At 37.0% G+C, this 22,859-nt stretch overlaps 1 protein-coding gene across 3 annotated transcripts in view; it reads left to right on the top strand.

The window, feature by feature from the left end:
• The window catches only part of LOC149189055 (mechanosensitive ion channel protein 1, mitochondrial-like), a 473,192-nt gene extending 460,460 nt beyond the window's left edge, over positions 1 to 12,732 (top strand). For all 3 annotated transcript variants that reach the window (XM_089411754.1, XM_089411753.1, XM_089411752.1), the window contains exon 7: positions 12,165 to 12,732. In XM_089411754.1, coding sequence (XP_089267880.1) covers positions 12,165 to 12,272 — 108 coding nt within the window. In that variant the 3' untranslated portion in view covers positions 12,273 to 12,732. The remainder of the gene's footprint in view (positions 1 to 12,164) is intronic.
• Positions 12,733 to 22,859: the final 10,127 nt, after the last annotated feature.

Below are 22,859 nucleotides of genomic sequence, written 5' to 3'. Positions count from 1 at the left end.
TACTCACAAACCGCCTAGCCACTAGTGCTAACTGGAACTCCCCTAAGGAATGTATGTGCTCAGTCATTAGGTCAACTATCTCATTGATGTCATAGCCATCCCACATGTCTGATATATGATAGGAAGCCCCACCTGGATCCCAATGCCAACCTAGGCCTCCAGTACCCTCAATGTGTGAAAGCTCCTGGTAAGCTTCACTCCTGACTATGACCATCTGCATATGTCTAGCCCATGCCACCGGGTACCAACTCAAAATCTCTTGGCATTTGACCCAAAGGGCAAGATTGAACGTAAATGTACCAGTACGCGCAATAATCTCAACATTCGAACGTTGCACACTTCGCAACTCATGTCGCCTCATCTCACTGTCTTGGCCAACACATGAGATCGGTCTAGGTAACTCTGTCTCTCTCTCTCCCATGTGCAAAGGTAATCTAACAACATTACTAGCCCCATCTATGTATTCCTAGAGAGGGTTGCTCTGACGCTCCAATTTGTACTCCTCTAGCTGTGTCGCTAGGGAATCCAACCGTTCCCTAGCGTGAGCCAACTTGGCCATTAACTCGGCACAAACCGCTGGCATGCCCTTGAACTCCTCATTCTGTTGCATAATGGTCTCTAGACTGTCACGGCCTTCTTTTTCAATGCTAGAAGGTCAGCCTAGAGTTGATGAAACTGTTGTGGGCAGCCAACATATGTAAACACGGTCACAACTCTAGGTACCTTTGTGTCACCTGGCACCCATCAATTGCGGATATGTCTCCTGGCGCCTCATCAATATGTTGGCGGCTGCTATCGTCTGAAAACTTAGACACGGACCTGAACATCTCATCGATGAATACCTCAACAACAAATGGCACCTTATCAACGATGGACATCTTTGTGTCTCTCGGCACCTCGTCCATGGGTGGCCCTACGAGTGTGTGCTCTGCTCTCTCGACCAATGCCTCAACTTATGCCACCATGGTGCTCTCCCATAGTGGTGACTCTGGAATCACATTAGCTCGATCTATGTCCTCCTCACAAACACTAGGGTTATCTACCTCATGCGCGATCTCCTCCTCATGCTCAGTTTCGAGAATCCCCTTCATGTAGCAAGCCTTGGCCGTGGTGCACCAATATGATGATCCAACTCTTGATCTGTGTTCCTGAAACGAGGGAGCCCTCTTGAACTTGGTGTCCAATGCCTCATACTCGTCAATCATATCTACAAAAGACCTCATCAAATCTGCAAAGGTGTCTGGCTTCCCCTCCTTCTCTTGTTCGTCCAGAAAATGAGGCATTGTAGGATGGCCAGACTGGCCATACGTATGGGTGTTGTTCTGTTCGGTTGTGCGTGCATTTGCATTGATGATTATGTAACATTTGTTGCATCCTCTCTAGAATCTGTTGGTTTTTCCTCATCAACTCCATTATCTAGTTAGCTTCCACACGACTGGCCAAGATCATGCTCTGATACCACTTTAATATTCCTAATAGGAAAATGCAGGAAATAATAGAGGCTATGAACTAACTACAAACTGCAATCTCAAAAACATGCAAGCACAAGAGTTAAACACCAAAAATATGAACCAAAGCTCTGAGCCATTTTATTAATATGAACAGAATGGGTACAATAGATGGTAATAGTAGAATCTGGGCTTACTACAAGCAATCAAGGCAAAAATCAGGTGATAATAATGAAGCCCAAGTTTTGTAGAAGCTCCTCCCCAATTTCTACGCTGACCAAATAAATTTCTACTGCTGCTGCCAGATAGGAAATGGAAAATTTTCCCTTAAAAAGTGCTCAGAAAATTCTGAGAAATTAGCTGGTGCACTTTCTCAACAAGGCCAACAAAACCTAGAAAGGGATTGGCCCCAAACCAACTCTCCAGGAAACCCACAAAGTGGTGCAAATTGCTAGCTGACTAGTAAAACGTACTGCTGAAAGAAAGTGGATTTCTGGCTTGAATACTGTCTGAATCACACTGAAAATGCAGTCATAGACTCCTCCCCAAATACCCACAAAACCCCAAAACAGGTTTGGGTTGATTCCAAGTGAGGAGAGAGCCCATAAAATAGTGCGAGTGGCCCTCTAGCTGGTTACATGCACTGCTGTGAAATAATGCTCCAAAAACTCCCAAATCCTCTGCTGAAATGTCACTAAAATTCCACACAAAATCCACTCCGGAAACTACTTTCTCCTCCAGCCAATCTCCTCCGGAAATTAGTTTCCCTCTTCCCTTGCGCAAGCTTTCTCTAGTGAGCTTTGCGCACTGCCAAAATGGATAAATTCGGCCCACCAAATGGCCAAGACTTATGCCCTGCAAAAACTACCAAAATTCCAGTCTCAAGGTAGGAGATCTCTTTGCAAATCACTGGATCTCCCGACTCACTCTAGCTGAAGAAATTTGTGCTCCACAAACTGCCTCTGCGCCCGGAAAGTGCACAGAACTGGGTGAACACCTGCAACAAAGCTTTGTGGAAATCTTGAATTGGACTCCCCAAATTTTCTCACTATGGAGACACTTGAAGTTCTCCGAAATGAGGGTGGAATTCTGCTTGGAACTCTTGTGCTAAACAACTCCAAGAGAAAATGTAATGTGAAGTGTAATAGTCAAAAATATGATCAACAAATGAGTCCCTGCTCTTTTTATAATTTCTCCCCATGCTTCGAGACTCCCCTTTTAATTATTATTTTATTGGTGGGGGCCATTTTCCACTAAGGGACTCTTTCCTTCATTTTAATAAATTAATAATTTGCCACTAATCTCCAATAAAATAATAATTGTCACCTTTCTCCAGAGTCCAAAATAATATTTGCCCCCTTTAATTAATATTACCAAAAATTGGGCAAAATTCACAAGCTCACAAAATTTGGGATATTACAAGTTGGGAGGGAGTCTCAGCAAGTCTCGGTGGGTGATTTAATGACTGTTCCAATTGTTAAAGACTGCCATATTCAGAACAGGGCCGAGAATCAAGGAAGAGACCAGACAATGGAAATTTCGGGCCTCTTCCTGCTCAGATTTCAAGGAATTTGCAGTCAGAACTTGAGGCAGTGAGGAGGTAGAAAATTTCTGCTATATATCTGCTCAACCTGGCATGAGTTTTTATGGATAGTTGGGTGACTTCTAGCACGAATTCAAGAGAGATTAGATCTGTGTTTGATGACTGAAAAGAGGGCTCGAATTTCCTAGTGACCTAGCAGTGACATCATCAACTCAAAAGGGAGATAAGTTGACTTTATCTCTATTGCAAATATTTTCCTTAAAAGCAATTAAAATCCTCCTTGAAGACTGGTTTCCCCTTGTGTGTTTTTCCAGGGTCTTTAGACCAAAACCACTATGTAAAATTTCTGTGTGAGCTTGTTTTATTTTCTTACATATCAGCTGAAAACAAAATGGTAGAGGTAGCTGTAAAATGTTTCAAATAAATTTGCTATTAAATTTTTTATATCAGCTAATATTTATTGGGGCTGTGGCCATTAAATTCTTGCAAAATCTTTGAAACTGTGAGAGCTGCCAGCATATAAAAATTTCGTACAGCCCTTTATTGAATCTATCAAGATTCTCTTAGCCTTGAATTCATTCTTCTTATGCTTGGCTTTCTCCTCAACTCCCTCTGGTTCTGGAATGACTTCCTTCACATGATCTTGAAGGTCATTTTCTTCCAAGATAAGAAGTATTCTGGTCTTCCAACATCTGAAATTAGTAGCACCATCCAACCTGTCTTCTACTTTGAGACTTGGCTTCTTTTGCCTCAAGAATAGGAATTATGCATCACAATGTCTAGAGAAGAAGGGGAGGGAAAATTGCAATAGGCAACAACATCAACACAGGTTGATCAGTTTGCAACAAAGTTTGAATTCTTCTTGGTCTCCTATCTATCTACCAACACCATTGTTAGGAGTACTTGGTATTTGGACGGTGGTGAATCACATGACATGATAGCAGCATGAGATTTCTTCAACAGTTTGACAGAGAAAGGATCAGATTTACATGTGGAGCTTGGCAACGATGCCCAATGTAGTAAGGGGTGTTGGAACCATCATGTTCCAACTCGAGTTTGGAGGGTCATTGGAGGCTAAGGAAGTGCTACATGTGTGAGGGTTGAGGAAGAACTTGCTCTTAGTCTCACCTATCGAGGATAGAAGATTTGTTGTGATATTTCAAAAGGGACATGTACTCACACCGTCATACGTACATAGTATTTGAACCTAAATCCATGTCTTTTTGACCCAAGCTTAGTGATCCTTGACTCCATTAGCCCTACATTGAGAAAGGCACTAGATCTCTTTGTTATGACAATCACCTATAGTTTAGAAATCATTCTTTTTATTGTTTTAGGGTAAATTAGGGTTTAATTGTAACAAAATCATTTATTTTTAGCACTATTTAGCTTGGATGTCGTTGTCCTGGGACCTAGGGTTTTGAACATATTGGAAAACCAAAAACGTCATTTAAAGTGTATTTTCAGCGATAATTTAGGGTTGACGTCTAGAGTTTAGTGCTGTGATATGCCCTTTTATCACAAAAAAATTGTTGTAATTAATTCTCTTGCTTGATTTAAACATAGCCCTAATTTTTTTCACTTTATTATCATATATTTTGGGTTAGTTTCGCTGCTATAAATTAGTGTTTTGCTACAATTTTCCTATTTTTCATGCTAGTTTACTTCAGCAATGTATTTTTGTTTGTTTGTTTGTGTGTTCCTTGAGCCTATATTGGTTGACCTAAGTGTTAGATGTGGTAGCTCGGAAAGGTACTTCTACATTGTGTTGTGTCTAGCATGTGGAAGCGTCTGAAAGACACCCTTTAGATATTAGCTTTATTTTTATAAAATTAAAGCAACTTTATTTCTTGATGACTAAAAGTTATTTAGGTTGTCAATGAGAGATTAAGTCCTAACTGTTGATCTAAAGTGATCAATATTAGATCTTGACAAGATATTAGGGTTTTAGTCATTGTAAATATATAAAAGGAGATCTAAGGAGAGGAAAAGACACAACACTTGAACAAGTAATCATTTTTTGAGCTGAAGAGGAAGGAAATCGATTTGCAAGGAAGAGAAATTGCTGAGGAGAAGAGAGGTTGATCTTTTTGGGGCTGCATGCATCCCAAATTAGCAAACTCATGGGGGCTATACTGTTGCATGGGTCCCAAGGCTGCTGGGTGCAATTGCGTAGGTCGTACAAACCGTACAAGTGAGCATAGGGAAGCATGGAAGTGCAGATCTGCTGCATGCAAATTGGGGCAGCTTCTGGCACGATTTTTGAGGTGGCATGAATCCCAAGGAGGCCATACAACGTTGGGAAAAGGATGGACTGAATTCTGGCCATGATTTGCAAGAAATTCCTTAATTGTACAGGTTCATTAATTGCTGTAATAATTTTTAGCATTTTCTCTGTGGGGCGAAATAATAGAAATCAGATTTGGGCTTTAAGAAACTAACACTAAGCCTATAAAAGAGCCATAGGACCCTTTGAACTAAAATCTGGAAATTACTTTGAAATCCACCATAAACCCTAATTGTTTGATCTCCTAGATTGAAAGAAGTAGAAGAAGAATCCTTAGGAGGTTCTTGACTTGGTTTGACTGTGCCATTTGTTCCCTAAGATCTACTAGGGAAGCCTCCTTTTTGTTGGATTGTATCCACCACTAAAATGAGTGGAGTAGTTGTTGAAGTGATAGTGATAACTTTCCCATGTTACTCATTGTCTTAGTCACCTAGTGATGCTTTGCACTAAGGTGTGAGATTTTTCTGTAAAAGGAACCAAGAAAAGTTTACAAAATATTGGTTTAGGCATGGATAGGGTTTTTTGGTGGATTACATTCACTCCATTTTCTCTTATTGTATTTCTCATTTCACTCATTTCTGCTAGGGTCGTGAGTGGGTTGTTTGTTAGTTGTTGGGGAATAGATTTTGTAAGAGATTGGAAGGGAGGTTGAAGAATGCAATTTGTGGGAGCTTGGAAGGGAGATTGAAGGTTGCCATAGTTACATTCAGCCACCATCAAGATCTGAAGAGAAAGGCTCTTAGTTTTTTTTCTTTTAAATTACTCCTTTTGTTGTAAATTAGTATATTTACTATGTTGAATACCTGGATGTTCTTTTCTCCGACACTTTCCCATTTGTCCTTCTCCATCACTCTATTGTATGTAGCAAGTTATTCTCAAGAATCAACAAGCATGATGGGTATGTCTATGTGGTTCATCTTTTAGGTTTCCTTTTTTTTGTTATGATCATGGTGTTGGGATGTTGAAATGCCAATGATGACAGGGAAGAACTAGAGTAGGGTTTAAAAGAATAGAATTTGAAATAAAGATTTTGGTTTAATCCTTTTTGGGCTCATTACCCATCCTTTTTGGACATCAAACACCTAAATCTTTATTTCAGCTTATTGCAAACCCTAGATTTTCATCATCAAATTTAAACATATCAACAATTGAAAACAACATCATCATTTCGTAGAATATCAATCTCTACTAGGGCTTTGTTACAAACCCTAGAATTTACAAACTAAAACATGAGTATCAACAATTAGGTTAGCATACTCGCATATACATATCTAGGATTTCATACACTAGCATTTCTCATCAATATCAATACATCGAAGTTAGATACACAATAATTTTCTCCAGGCTAGGGTTTCAATCAGATGACTATACACCTAGGATTTCATTCCTAGAATCTTACTATAAATATTACAACGGTTTTGCTCATAAACGCAATTCACCAAACCCTAAAGATCTAGTGTTTCAATACATAACTTAGACATTAACAACAAACCCTAAAGGGCTAGGGTTTTTATCATAACAATACCAAAACCTAAACATCAAAAAAGAATAGGAATTCTATATTTCATCAATAATCCTAGGTAGACAAGGGTTTCATAATCAATATTGGCATACCCTTAGCAACAAGAGGTTAGGGTTTTATAATGAACCCTAAAGGTTAGGGTTACACAAGAATGATCAAATAATATCATGAGAGTAGATTCAATCTAATGATTAATCACCCTAACAAGAATCTTTGTGATTCAAAACTCTAGCCATAACGTTGTCATTAAGGTAGAGCAAATTTCAAAATAGAATGATGATACCTTTTACATGAAGAGAATTTTATAACAAAGCTTATACTCTAAGACACACCTTGAGTTGTTCCTTAACAAACCTTGTAGGACATTAATTCTTGAAGGGCTTCCTTTGCAATAGAACTTCTACCATGTTTCAAGTTTATTCTTTGAAGTCTCTTCCATAACCTTTGTGTATTCTGCAATATTTTCCTACCAAGGAAAATTCAAAGAAAAGGTTATTAGCATATAATACAAACAAGTCTTGATGTGAGGAGGAAACCAAACATGAAAGGTGAAACAAAGAACAATATACTTGTCTTTTGGAAAATGATGAAGGCTCCCTCTTAATCCAATCCTTTTGAGGGATACCTACAACTTGCAAAAACAATTCAAGAATTCCTAACAAGGCATATTAGATCTATGAGCTCCAAAAATCAAAACATAAAGGAAAAAAATATGAGACTAAGAAGGATATGTAGGAGAGGACTTAGTAGTATAAGTCCTTGACCTCCAATTCCTCAATCTTGTTCTTCTTCAGTGGAGCTTTATCGACAATATTTGCTTGATCCCTATCTCTCTTCTTATTCCTTGGATTCTGAAAACATTGATTCTTATAATGGCCCATATTATGACAATTGTAACATTCAATTTTGGATAGGTAAACTTTCTTCTTTGGTCCCTTGAACTTCTTGAGGGTTCCCTTGTTCTTGTGATGAGAAGAATATGCATCGAGGTGTTTTCTTCTTCATCCTCGTTGTTTACTAATGATATTCGGGCTTCTTCTTGACTGCATGCATTCCATATTTGTTCAAATGTTGGAGTATCCTTCCAAGTGTTAATTCGTGCAAAAACACTCAATATTTCGGCAGGCCTAGAAAACCAATAATTACGAGCTCTTTTTCCGGTACAACTTCATCTATTACTTGGAGTTCATCTCTGATTCTACATATCCTTATAAAGTAGGATTTTACAATATTGTCTTTCCTCATCTTAATAATTCTTTGTTCATTCTTGAGGCTTGCTATTTGTCCAATGTTCTTGATGGTGAATAATTTTGAGAAAGCCTCATATGTTTCTTGAGCATAATCTATGTTGGATATGTATGGAATCATGTACTCCATACACTATTAGGTTCATTGCCAAGATTTCAGTTTCTCTGAACTTCTCTTTCTCTGCTTCCTTAATAGGTTTCTTGACTTTTCCTTGAACAAGATTCAAAACTTTGTTCTTTTTGAGGATAAAATCTATCCTCTTTTTCGATGTCGTGTAGTTGGAGGCTCCTTCTAGCTTGTTTCATCCCTTCATTGAGGTTGTCATAGTTCCTGTAGACAGTGGGCTTCTCTTCTTATATAATCTTTTTCGCTAATGACCTTTGATTGATCCCCTTTTCTTCAATAGATCTTCAGTTTGCCTTCTATTCCTTCTTCATCTTAGCTTTGAAACCATGTTAGAAAATTGGAAAGGCAGAAATATTTTCTTATATTGATAATTACTTGTAATATTATTATGTTCTTATTAGCTTCTTTATGTTCTTTTATCTTCTTCTCATCAAGAAATCATCAAAGTAAAACACGAATATCAAGGACACTAAAAGTAGGCACTTAGCCAAGGCTAAAACCCCTTTATAGGGAAAAACCCAATCAAAAACTCTTCCTTCAATAGATTCAAAATGAGATAGACCAGACCAACATACCTTCCTCCTCCACCAAGTTAGCCTTCCAAGTAGATTCAACAAACTTTAGTAGTCTCTTGTCTAGCAGCTTCAACCCAACAATAATCTAGAATTTTGGCTTCCCAGCTTCTCTAAAATTTCGCCCCCCCAACTACTGCAGAATTTCAGCTTCCTACAACACTCCAAAACTTCGCACGTGTAGGATAGAAAAGAGAAATTTCGACTTCTAGACCTTGAGAGAGACCTTATTTTCCCTTAGACTTTTCCTCTTCTTCCTTAGAATTTCGCACCTTTCCAACGTCCTACAACTGTAGATCGAACTTGTTGAGTGAGAGTGTCAAATGAAGTCGAGTTGCTACCTTTATATAGGTGTTTATGCCCCTGAGTTTGAGGCCGACTTGTTGGAGGAGGCCTAATTGACCTAATTTACATTATGATAAATTTCTTTCTTGACAAATAGAGCCCAAAAAGGGTCTTTTTGTAATGACCTTGCTAAATAAAGAGCCATTACTGAGCGGTGAAACTGTAAAGATTGCTGAACTGTGAAACTGTAAAGATTGCTGAACTGATTGAAATGGTATTATTGATTTGATGAAGTACTTACCTGGCCTGCTACTGCTGTTGCGGTGAGGGTGCTCCAGAACTGCTCCCGCGCTCTCATTACCGAATAACCAAAACCACCCAGCCAAACCGAATATACCTAGATACTCGATCCAGTATGCTTCTCAACCGATGCATACCGTTCCCCCGTGCCCAGAAACTTCCAAAACAAGCAAGGCTCAATAGTTCCGATTCATAACCAGTATGTATAAATTTCTCCTTCCTCCTCTCAACAGCACCCGAATCAGTTTTCCTACTCACAACAAATAGCCTCTCAGGCCAAGAACCCCGGGCCCCTCTTCCCCCTCGGCCTCTTCTTATGTACCGATTATTAGCGGTGGTTCTCTCTCCATCTATGAGTCCACCGCTTCCCTTCTCAACGACACCTGAAATAGGCCTGTCACCTAGAATCAGCTTCTAAGCTTTGACAGAGAACCGAGAGTAAATTCATTAGATTATGAGGGCTAGGAACACATGCTCAGTGCACGGTTCAAGCATTTTTTGACTCTCTTAGACAAAATCCATAAAAAAAAAAAATTTAGCCATAGCAAAATATGATGTCAGAGTTAGATGGCTGTGGCTGAATTGTGCGAACCAAGTTTGGTGAATGTTTGGAGAATTGATCATTCTCAGCGTTTGATGAATTGAACACAAACTTGAAGAAGTTATGACAGGTAGGAAAGTTAAAATCAGCAAAAGGTGCACACAAAGTACTTCATCAAATCAATAATACCATTTCAATCAGTTCAGCAATCTTTACAGTTTCACAGTTCAGCAATCTTTACAGTTTCACCGCTCAGTAATGGCTCTTTATTTAGCAAGGTCATTACACTTTTACATTATGACATGGACAAAGATACTTGACATCACCCTAGAAGCCTTCAATGGAGGCTTTGAACTAAAAATGGTTACCCAAGCATGAAACCCATGCTTTAATAAGTCAATTTCTTTAATAATAAAAAATATTTTTCTTTTCTTTTGACATATACATTGCATGACTCAAATATAATTATGAAGACCGACCCTAGTTACATTTTTCCGCAACATGTGCATGGCTCATCTTCTATATTCAAAACATGTTGGATAATACCTTTTAGTGGTATTTTTTCTCAATTTTTGAGCTGGGTCTACAATGGTGTACACTGTATATGATGTGCTCTGCCCAACCTTAGGTTGGTCAAATTTGTACATCTTTGAATTCAGATCAATATTTTCTTATAAAAATTTAGGTGTTCACGGATGATATTTCTTCAAACGTGGAAAGTTGGTTAGTAGCTTGGAGCCAAGATAGCTGTCAAGGTAATAAAGGCCACAGTTGATAATGCTCAACTCTTATGTCACGCTTCCATATTTAATATTTTGAACGGTTAAAAGTTCTATATTATTTGTGTCAGCTAGGGCCAATTATTATTCATCCAATCGATGTTTTTTAAAATGAAAAACAAGCCTGCATTTTCCAGTCAAGTTTTCAGCTTAGTATCACTGCTTCTGATAAATATACTCTCTCGATAAATAAAAGGAAAAATGTAAAATCTATATTCAAAACATGTCCATGTTTCCAATTTTTAGCCAAATCCAGTAAAATTCAACAACCTTTCTGCTCGATCCATGATGTTATGAAATGCAATCTTGAGTGGTTATATTGCAATACTTTTAGGAGTGATAATTATCAAATTGATCCTTTACCAATTAGTGATGAGTTATATAAAACATGGAAATCATCCATAAGCCTTCTATAGTGATAAGTTTTATAGAACATGTAAATCATTTCTATGCCTTTTCATTGGGCAAATTGTTTTTCATAAAAAAGTATACTACCATAGATCTTTATACTTTCATAAGAAAGTATACTACTATAGAAAAATTCAATTCTTGATTCTTAACTCCAGATCTATTAAGCACCATAGAACATGTAAATCATGTCTATGCCTTTTCATTGGGCAAATTGTTTTTCATAAAAAAGTATACTACCATAGATCTTTATACTTTCATAAGAAAGTATTTTACTATAGAAAAATTTAATTCTTGATTCTTAACTCCAGATCTATTAAGCACCAAGAGGGGTAAAAAATGGTTGAGGTGTAAACTTCAATGTTTTTCGACCCTCATACTATTTAATAAACATTTATGTTTTCACCTCTCCTTTTATGATCCTGCTCCACACGTAATGGATTCACACAAATGGATTCAATGACAATATGCTTCTATTCTAGCTTATTTATTATTTTTTAAACTTTAATGTAAGATAGTAGGTCAGTTTCTTTATGTTTTACTATTAGAAAAAAAACAAGATGTTAATTCCTTTTTTTTCGCCTTGTTTTATTAGTGTTTCATGCAGAAACTGTCGGAAACTTCTCACTTTTTTCCGGGGCAAAGGTCTTTCCATGTTAGGTTTCCAAAATAAATTTTCTATTTGCACATTTGTTAGATTCCCTATAATTCACAAAAATAAGATATCTTCTCTTTTTGTCTTAAATATTACAATAGAGTAACACACACTAGCAGGGAGACAAACACGGAGCACCTCTCTTTTTTTCACTGCAAAGATCTTTACATGCTCTAACGCCAAAAGAAATTTTCTATTACCATATTTGTGAAACTCCTTACAAATGATTAATTTGGTCTTAATTTAATGCTTAGGCTTCATATAGTCACCATCCAAAGATGGGCACTTCCTTTGCATGTCAATTAGAAGTGAGAATGGGGAATCTGAATCTCTATCAGTTTACAAAGGCTTGAAGCATTTTGTCTGGGGATATAGTTTTCCGGTAGTGATTGATAAGCCAATGTTAATCTTATTTAATTCTTACAGTTCCCTCATGTCTGATGAATGCAGAGAAAAATTGAATTCTTGTCAACGGAACAGGAGATCCTGTTAGAAATAGCCAGAATTCTTAAAGGGTATGGTGCCCAACTTGGAAGCAGCGAGAATTTTAGCCGCTAAAATTCTTCCATGGACTAATTTTCCATGTTTTTTTTTCCAAAAATAGGTTCACTAATTTTCATTTTTCCTCAAAAATTTTACACCCGAATTCTGTAAAATAAAAGTATTTTAGTCTAAAGATCAGCAATTTTTTTTAGAAACTATATAAAACCTAGAAGTTTGAATATTTTAACAAACATTTTATAGTAGCATTTTAGGAAATAGTAAGATTCATCAAGATTTGTACACTATAAGATAGATAATTTGGATCCTTAAAATTTTCCCTGCCTATGCATTGTTTCTTGGGTGTTGCAAACCCTTTATTTGGGAAGCGTTAAACATGCACAAAGATACATCATGAAACTGTTTTCATTAAAAAAAAATGGGGACCTCTTTTAGTGCATTGGAGACAATTCATAGCACTAGACATTTTTGTTGCTTGTAGCAAGATTTTAATACTAATTAATGTTTTTCTTGAGAATTGAAATGAAGACATCCGGGAAGAGAATAAAATGAGTTTCTTGTTCAAGATAAAGCAATTGATATCTTTGCTAAAGATAATGGGTTTTTCATTGCATTTCATTTCATTTGATCCTAATATTATGGTGTTCTTTTTAGCTTTTGGCATTCTGATCGTGCAGTTAACTGTAGAAGAAAGAAAGAAAGAAAGAAAGAAATTATTTTAACGTCCACAAGGCTAAAGATAGCCTATGGGACAGATTGCTTCTTCATCTGTTTGATGTATTCGGCCCTTTTTCTGTGAAGCTTCACAATAAATGCTCCCAACTTCTCGACAAACCCCTCGCTAAATAGATTATCCCAAGAGCTAGCTGCCAGCATATCTGCATAACTTTCCCTGTTGTCTTTGAAGGCCTCACATTCTAAAATGAAATGTTTTTCTGTTTCCACTTTTCCGGAAGAACAAAAAATGCATACCCTTTCCTCCCACACTTCCTTTGGCCTTTTCCAACACCTTGTTTCACAACGGAGTTGATGAGAATTAGTCCTTAATTGAGCAATAAGAATTTTGGCTCTATAAGAAATATTGGCCTCTATGTATGCTTTTGGTTGATGATTATGAGTGGGATTAAACACTTCAATATAGTAATTTTTCTTTCTTCTTAGTTCCTTATCCCAAGTACATTTGTGGAACTTTTCCATAACAAAAGATTTTATCTCTTTGCTGTTTATGGGACACGCATTCAAGCAAATACCCCATTTACTAAACCCATTTGTTATTTTGCTACATCCAAGTTTTTTTGCTCTTGCACAATCTATCATTAAAGACAACCTTAGGCCATCTACACTCTTCCATTTGCTCAATTTTTTTTAAATACCTTATGGCTCGCACCATAGCAATTGCTTCAATAGGAGCAATCCCTGTTTCACTTAACAAGATATCATAAGGAACTGCACTTTTAATCTTAAATTTGTTTGTAATCAAACGCTTCTAAATTTTCTCAATTTGTTTCCACTACATGTCGGAGGCACTGCTAGCCCACAGTTCACAACCATAGAGAATCACCGGAATCACTAGAAGCCCAAAAAGAGTTTGAGTGGTCTTCCAGTCCCATAACGCTGCCTCTCTACACCTATTTTGAAAAGCATAAAATGCTTTCTAACCCCCCAAAGTTCTTTTCTTTCTACAACCATTCCAACTTAGATTTTTGTTGAAGTCAATCCCGAGGTATTTGTAATCCACAACTTCTTCCAAAATGTTGCCTTCAAAGTAGAACTTATGCTGGTTATGTTTTCTTTTCTTAGAGAAGACCACTACTTTTGTTTTGCTGATATTGACTTGCATCCCCACACTTCTACAAAAATGCTTAAGGGATAGTAAGTGCTCTTGCAAACCAAGAGCCGATTTAGCAATCAGAATAAGGTCGTATGCATACAAAAGAAGGCTTATAACAAACTTGCACAAATAGATACCATCACCCCCTTGCGAATTTAACCACTCCTCAAGCTTGTCGATATATAAACCAAAAAGGGTAGGAGACAGTGGGCAACCTTGCTTGACCCCAATATCGCTTCTAAAACTTTCAGAAATGCCTGTTGAAGTTCTAATTTTGACTTTCACATCTTCATATAGCCTATGCACAACTGCTCTCAAATGTTTAGGAACCCCAAGTTCCTCCATTCTCTGCCAAAGTTTATCCCTAGGAACCGAGTCAAACGCTTTTCTGAAATCAACAAAGCAACAAAAGACTTCTTCCTTTTTCTCCCAAACTTTTTCAATGATGTGCCTTAAAGTTATGCAATGATCAACTATGGAATGTTTAGGTCTAAAACTTGCTTGCCCTTTAGCACGCTTATCTCTTTCTTCTGCCCACTTGCTAATTTTGTTTTCTAGCATGCTTCCAAATAGCTTTGCAAACAAAGGGTTTATCATGATGGTCCTATAATTGGAGGGATTATTGATGTCACCGCTCTTGAAAAGAGGTATTGCCAGACTAATTGACCAATCTGTGGGGAGCCCTTGTTGTATGATGTTGTTGAACATTTTTGTAATGTGTGGTGCAAGAATCTTTGAGCCCCACTTTAGATATTCAGCTTGGAGTTTAGCTAAGTCTTTTGCTTTTCCAACACCCAACTTCTTGATACCCATCTCTACCTCTTGTACCGTGAAGAGTTCGGTATCAGTGTTGACCAAGGGGTGAGGGTCAACCTGGGAACCTGCTCATAGAGATGTCTTGCATAGTCAAACCATTTAGAAGATGTAATATTATTTCCAATTTGTATATTTTTCAGTTGGAGCTCCTTCCAAAATAATTTGGGATTATTTTTCCAAGGAAGATTAGTTCTTCCCTCCTTGAAACCATGAAATTAGCCTTTTTCTTGCTTAATAACTGCTTGTACAATTTGAGCTTTATGTTATCCTTGTTTGAGCCTTTCCACATTCTCCTTTCCTTTTTGCATTCCTTGTCAAACCAAGCATTAACCAGAAAGCAATTTGTTTTGGACTTCTTAATTTTTGTTCTTTTGCACTTTGCAAGTGCACATTGAATTAAATGTGTTAATTCATGACTATGAAGGCTGTGAATTGTAATTTTCTCCATCTTAAAGAGTCTCTCTAGCGTCATTTTGAAGGTATTACAATTTTCTGGTGTCAAAAGAATTCTGCCTTGTGGGAGATTTGTTGGACATGCTGAATTTTTTACTCTAATTGTTTTTTTTCCAATCCAAGAGAAACATAAACAAATTGGCTTGTGATCCGATTTCAAATCCCACAGTTGATCTCCAACCAGAACTTATTCCATTTTCTCACACAAACCATGCGAGCAAATTACATAATCTACCACACTTGCTCCATTGTAAGTATTGCAAATGAAATTACTGGACTTTTCCCATCTAGTCAAGCCATTACAAATGACTAAATCAAAGGCTCCACATAGAGTAAGCAATTGTTCACCAAAGAGATTGCAACCCTTGTCCTCTAAAATTCTTTCCCAATGATGATTACTTTCTTTTGTAAGCCAAATAGGGTCACAATCATCTTTACAACAAATAATGCTAGCTTGCTCACTTGCAGTCTTAGCATTAAATTTACCCATTATAAGGACTTCACTTAGCTGTGAATATGTTGCAATATCCGCTTTTAAAGCTGCAAATAGATCTTTGTGGTCAAGCCCTCTACCTTTGTAGATTTTTGAAACCTGTGGCGCAAAATAGCGTGTTGCAATTCTGATGTGGTTTCCATTTTCTGATATTTTAAACCAAATGAATTGCTTATTTGAGTCTTCTTTTTCTAACTGAATAAGATGACCTTCTTTCTCCCTTACTAAAACCATGATACCCCCGTGCCCTTTGCCATTCCCTACTGCCCTGTTCCACACTGCCATCTTCCAGTATCTTTCAAACAAAAGTGTCTTGCACCCTTCATGCTCATGTGTTTCTATGAGGCAAATTATGTCTCTATTTTCCGCAATAGGCCCTAACCCAGGTCTTCGTCCTCTGCAGTTCCAACAAACTAATCTTAAGGAAACCTGGGTATGACTTGATTGCTATTTATTTTGACATACAAGACTCACAGTTGAGTCTTTGTCCCTATTTTCCCATACCGACCTTGCTTTTTGATTTCATGTTGAAGAGTTTGTTGCCTTTTCTTTATTACCATCTTGTTGCTGTGTTCTGGAATGAGGTCCAAATTGCGCTATCACATCTTTGCCTTTATAAATCCATGCTCTCTTTCCTTCATCTCTTGCTGCCTTAACCTCCCTTCTTTCCTCCTGTTGTTTTACAGTTAAATCTTCTTCTAGGAAAAAACAAGAGCCCCTCAAGAGATGTTTCTTGCTTAGAATAATATATTTATCACGCAAACTAGGCATAATGACTTTTATGGGCTTGGCTCTCTCCCCATTAAACTTACCCACCCTCCATGTTTGACATATTTGTCCTTGCCATAGCAACTTGTCTTTCAAGAAGTCTCTTGCAAGGTCAAAAGTACATTCATTTTTCTCATAGTCTTTCACCCCTTTAATAATTATGTTTGCTACCCTATTTTTTCTTTCCTTGCCGTCACTATCTTGCATGTTGTCAACCTGAATATTTGTTTCTCCTTCCTTATTAGCAGAATTGCTAATAACTTAAGCTCAACTTTTGGAAACTTTTGTGGAATCTCCTTTCGTTTCTTCTCTTGTGTTCTCTTCATGGTTGTTTATTTGGGCAATCATTTTCCCTTTATCCTAGGATGATTTCACATTCACCACCTCTGTACTTTACACTACAGATTTTTTTTATGTTTTGCACATCCGCCTTCATGCGTTGTTGTTCTGTCTTCCCTATCAGGAGAGCTTCCTGTAGCAATGCCAATTGTTCTTTTAAAATTTTATTGCTTTTTGTTAACTTATTGTTCTCAGTCGTTATTATATGAATTTTATGATCTCTTTCCTGCCCTTTAGCTTCTAAAACCTCCAACTTTTGTTTTGCATTTAACAATTCTTTCACATAAAGATCAGAGGACGAGGTGAAAGGTGTGGATGTTGTACTATATAAGATAGAATCATCAATGACTTTTCCTTTGGACTTCTTGTTGCCACGTGCTTGTGGAGGAGACTTGTTTGAGTGCTTTTTGCGAAGGGCTCGATTACTTTTCTTTTGAGACTGTTTCTTCCTTGCTTGCTCCCATTTTAGACGGGCTAGTCTTCGTTTTAAAATTCCCCGATATTGTTTGGCATTCACCCAAACCCACTTCCCAGCTTTGGCGGATGAGGCAATTTTCACTTGTCCTAAATCATTTGTCTCCACATGCTCTGAAATTTCTGGTTCCTTTGTCATGTTTGAATCCGTTTGTTGTTGCTTTCTCGCTGCTCGATACTTCTGTTGCATAAAAACTCCTTGCTCTCACACTGCTCATTGTTCACTGCTAACCACACTGCTCAGCCATGCTCATACTGCTGCTCACATTGCTCACCACGCTGCTAAATGATTGGACAAAAACCTCCAGCAAATTCAAACCCAGCTGCTCCAAATTCAGTCCTCCAAATGAACATGGAGAAAACTCAGGTGAACAACATGCCGAATTGAGTGGTGACTGCCTAATTAAAGCAAGGTGGAAGCAACTTGGCTGTAGATGATCTCTCTGTATGAATGTGCTTTTGGTTTATTTTGAAATGTTATTTTTGTGATGACACGTTACACGATTACTATCCTTATAACTCATTTGGTTAATTAACTTAATATATTCTATATCAGTATGAGTAATTCTTGACAATAACATATAATATCAAAAGCAAACTTTACGTAGATAATATTAAGAATAAAGCTCAATTTTTTGGACAGAAAAGGCCATCATATTCCATCATTTATGTTGTCGTTTTGTATTGTTACTTTGATTTTTAATTTTAATTTTTATTTATATGCTTGTTTTTATCTTAGATATATGCACAACAATTTTATAATATACAAACGATCTTTGAACAATTTATTTTGTTTATGGAAAGAGTTGAATGATCATGATATTAAAATAAATAAATAAATTATTCTCTTGGTTAATGTAATTAAAAAAATTTGTTATCGTTGTTTTATTAACGTGGCGAATTAAAATGGATTTTAGAACAGATTATAGCAATCTTACTTTTCTTTTTATGAAGATCAGATAAATAAAATATCACTTGTTTTGTATTAGTTTAAATGTTTTTCATAAGGTAATCAAGTACTCAAGTGAGGATAATTCTTTTAATTAACAATTTGAAAAAGTACGGAATGAGATTAATCTTTTATACTAAAAGAATAGAATCGGAAATAAAGATTTTGATTTAATCCTTTTTGGGCTCGTTACTCATCCATATACATTTTCCTACATTGCAGCTTGCCAATTAGCATCCTTACCATGATCCACCATGATAGTCAATTTTCAAATGCTTTTTATCCATTTTGTTTAGTGTACTCATTGATATAGCCTAATCGTGGATCATCTACTATGAAATACTTAATCAGTTTTTCATTCAAGTGATTTCATTTAATGTTTAAGGCATTCTAGTATGGATCACATGTTGAAATTGGATTATGGATTGTTGTTGGCTGTGTTTTTGTTCCCTTACTCCATCTAGGAGGCCATCATGTGTCCCTAGTCCAATGTGACTTTTCTCAGGATCTTTCTTTCACTATCTAGGAAGACCACAAATAGCAAGCTTGGATGATAGTAGGATTGCATGTTATTCATACTTGACACTTGTTATCATTCCCGATGTTTGTTATCCCATCTTTTGACTAGTTGTTGTCTCTCACTCATACTGGTTCCCTATTAGCATTACCCTATGAGAAGAAGGGGTTGAATATACCTGAGGTTAATGTAGTTGTAAGAAAAGATAAAGCTAAACAAATTTTACATGAGAATCGTTCAAATCAAATTGTACAACTGAAATTTTTATTTTTTATTTTATTTTATTACAATAATGATTATCATTGCATTAGAAAAAATTCGTGGTTGAAACAATTTTTTTCATAATACAAATAGAGTAGGATTCGACCCTAGCCAATTAATAAAATTACAATGTCCTTGTTCCATAAAACCTTATGGTTGTGCAACTAAGTTCTAAAATGATTAACATTGTAGGTTTATTGTTGCACAAACTGATCTAATAAGGGCATTCCTAGAATCTTGGCCTATGAAGGGCATATTTTGTTACATAGATGTTTTTGGTGAGCTCCTTGTTGCACTTGTTTGTTGGGAGTCACGATTGTCGTTAAACCAAAACCTCCAAGTGTTAGTCAACAAACACATCACCGAAGATAAAGATCCATGAGAGGCAGTTAGTTCATGTCATGAAACACATGAGGAACACTAGTTTATCTAATGTCCAACAATCCCCCCCAACGCGAGCTGGATGTGTATCGAACTTGTGACCTGCACTCTGATACCAATTGTTGGGAATCATGATTATTGTTAGATCAAAACATGTTTGTGTTAGTGAACGATCACATCACTAGAGATAAGGATCAACGAGAGGCAGTCAATCCATCTTGCGAAACACACGAGCATTGGTATATCCAATGTCCAACATTTTCCTCATCTGATTTGTTCATAGGGAATGTTCCTTTTGTAATAGCTTCCAAATCAAATTGAGAGTGTTGAACCTCCTGTCTCTCATACCTAGGCCCCGATGAACTATGGGAAGAGGATTTTCCGAGGATTTAGAAATAAGAGGGAGGAATTGGATTACCCTCTATGTGAGATTGAGAAAACTAATAATATGTGCTGCCAATGAGATTATTATTTTCAATTTTAGATTAAGTTCCCATTTTTTGCCCCTTTGTACCGACGCGAATTCCATGGACTCCCATCCATTCCACCATATCTTTAATTGAGTGATGGTCTCAACAATAGATTAGTCTTGCTCATGAACTTATGCAATCAATTTATCCACCCTAGCCTCTTGCGAGTGACTCCATTAGAGAGTCAAATTCATCGTAGACTTTTAGGCCTCTTCGGTTCCTCGTTTGCGCTACTTCACTTTCCTATGAATTTCACCTAGTTTACGTTGAATGTAGTGTTCATTTCTACAATGTGCCATTTTCACCTCATAAGTTTATGGGTTTTTTTGTTGGGTTTAGAGTTATCATGGTTAGAGGTGTACTTGGTTAATGATTCAAGGGGTAAATTGCTTAGTTAGTTGGGGGTTATTGGGATAGTGGTTATAAGTTTACTTCTTTTGTGAGTTAGGGGTTTGTTAATTATTGGGTTAGGATGTCATTAAGTCAGTAGGTTAGTGGTTAGCGGTATGGTTTCAAGGTTAGTGGGTTAAATGGTTACTCATTCAATAATTGATGAGTTAGGGGGTAATTTTTTAATGAGTTAGGAAATTTTAATGGGTGGATGAATTAGCACTTGGATTTTGTGGATTATTGGTTAAGGCATTAATGGTTTCATAGTTAGAAAGTTAATGGATTAGTGCATCAATGGGTTAAGGGGTTGGTGGCTTAGTGGGTTATGGGTTATTGATTAGAGGATTACTATGGCATTAATGGATTCATAGTTAGAAGGTTAATGGATTAGTGCGTCAATGGGTTAAGGTGTTGGTGGGTTAGTGGGTATAGGTTATATTGGGTTACCAATTAGAGAATTACTATGTTAGTGGGTTAAGGAATTAAACAATTAGTGGATGAATGGCTAAAAGGTTAGTAGGTTTGGTGTTTTGGGGATTAGCAGTTAATGGTTTAGATTTTGAGGTTCAATTGTTATGGGTCAATGTAAGGGTTGGTGGATTAAGGGTTTGAGCATTGGGGTTATGGGTTTAGTCACTTATTGGGTGTCCAATTTAGTGGATTAATTGGTTGTTTAGTGGGTTAATGCTTAGGATTTGGTGCATTAAAGCTTAGTGGTTTGTGGAATCCATAATAAATTTTTCTATAAGCTAGTCTTTCATTAAAATTTAAATAGAAAAACTATACAAAATTATCAGTGCTACTAGCATGACACTTGGGAAACCAGACCAATAGCATTGGAATAGATTTTTTACCCATGATTTCTAAGATAAGTTTAGTATCAAAATCATGACATAAGAGAAGTTTGAGTGTGTTCAAAGAAGTTATTAATCAACCAAAAAAAGACATAAGACCCTATATATTGCAAATTCATTGACTAAAGATATAGAAAAGATTAGAGACTCATATCTTACATGGTAATCAACACTCGATAGAGGAGATGATTTGCCTAATGTTGGAGCCTTAGAGAAACATTAGATGGATTGGTGATTGTGCTCTTGCTAAGTCAAGGTTGGTAGTTTAGCACTAATATCTTTCAACTTGAGTAGATTTTCATCTCGTTGGAGCACAATTTATTCTTTGGCTACAATCCTCTCCATCAACAACTTGCCCACTAGTGTTTTCATGTGCCAATATATGTCTACATTATTTCAATATTTTATTTCTCTCCCCTTAGTGTTCCCCATATTGGGAATCCAATTCTCTAATTCAACATCAATATCCCAGTTCAAAATCACTCCATGCTCCCCCAAATTTCCTATTCAACAATTCTCTAATATGGAAGTTACTTGCTCCTAGAAGATATTTACATATTCTCAAGCTTGTTCCAACACTTGTGAAGAGGTGTTCCCAAGGTGTCCTCCTTGACTGTAGGTGCCCCTCTATTCAACCCGAGAACTAGAGGGGCCATCACTATCTTGATGCATAGGGCATGGATATCTTCCCCTCGACATGGTAAGTCTCCCTGCACATAGCTAAAACAATAGAGAACCAAATACTTGGGGCAAGAAATGAAACATGCAGGTGATAGGGGCCAAGAGGGAGAGTAGACCAAGCTTATGCCTACCATTCATAAAACAAATGTAGAACAAATGCAAACAATATGTTGAAAATTTGACATAACATACCTCCCACATTGGGCCAAGGAACCTAGTTGTCACTATAATCATTCCTTCGTCCAGTTCACACGATCGAAGGATGTTTGGATTCAACATGAAGGTATCAAAGACTAGATCAGAATGGAAATGGCAGCAGTGCTTGACAGTTTTCGTAAACAACCCAAGCACCTACATTGAACCCCTGTTTTAATTATAGCTTGCATGTGGGACATGTGGCAGAGCTCCCATGTATGCCTTGGATTGGTTGCTAAAGTTGGGAGGCAGCAAGAGTGCTCACCCTGTTCACCCCATCTTCATTTTTTTATCAGAAAAGGACAATGAGATGGGCTTTGATCCATTTATGTGTGCATGGGTGATGAGACCATTTTTAATATAGTCTCTATGGGTGCAACCACATGTTCAGCCACTACCCCAAGGTGCCCCCATGGTTTCAATGCTAGGTCCTCATGTGAATTGAACCTTGACCAATGGTGAAAAACTCCTCACTTTCCACCACTGGATCTAACCCCTTTGGGTGTGTATTAATTAATAATATATTGAAATAATCAACACACATACACACACACACAATATTAATTAATAGTATATCACATATTATCAATGAGGTATTATTTGATGGTTAAAGAAAGATGTTATCCTCTCCACCTAGCTTCAAATATTTTTCGTAATAGGTTTTCTCCTTATGTGTTGATTGGGTTTGGCAAGTGTACAAAAAATCTAACTCTTACTAGCTACTTGAGGGTGGGATGAGATGTTTTCAAACATTTAAGCCTTTGAAACCTTC

The sequence above is a fragment of the Pinus tabuliformis genome, chromosome 3_1, assembly GCF_031772625.1.
Source record: "Pinus tabuliformis cultivar Carrire ecotype Pingquan chromosome 3_1, CPIR1, whole genome shotgun sequence".
In the NCBI taxonomy this organism is placed as follows: domain Eukaryota; kingdom Viridiplantae; phylum Streptophyta; class Pinopsida; order Pinales; family Pinaceae; genus Pinus; species Pinus tabuliformis.
Note: the sequence above shows the minus strand (reverse complement) of the source record. Positions and strands in the feature narration are given on the sequence as shown.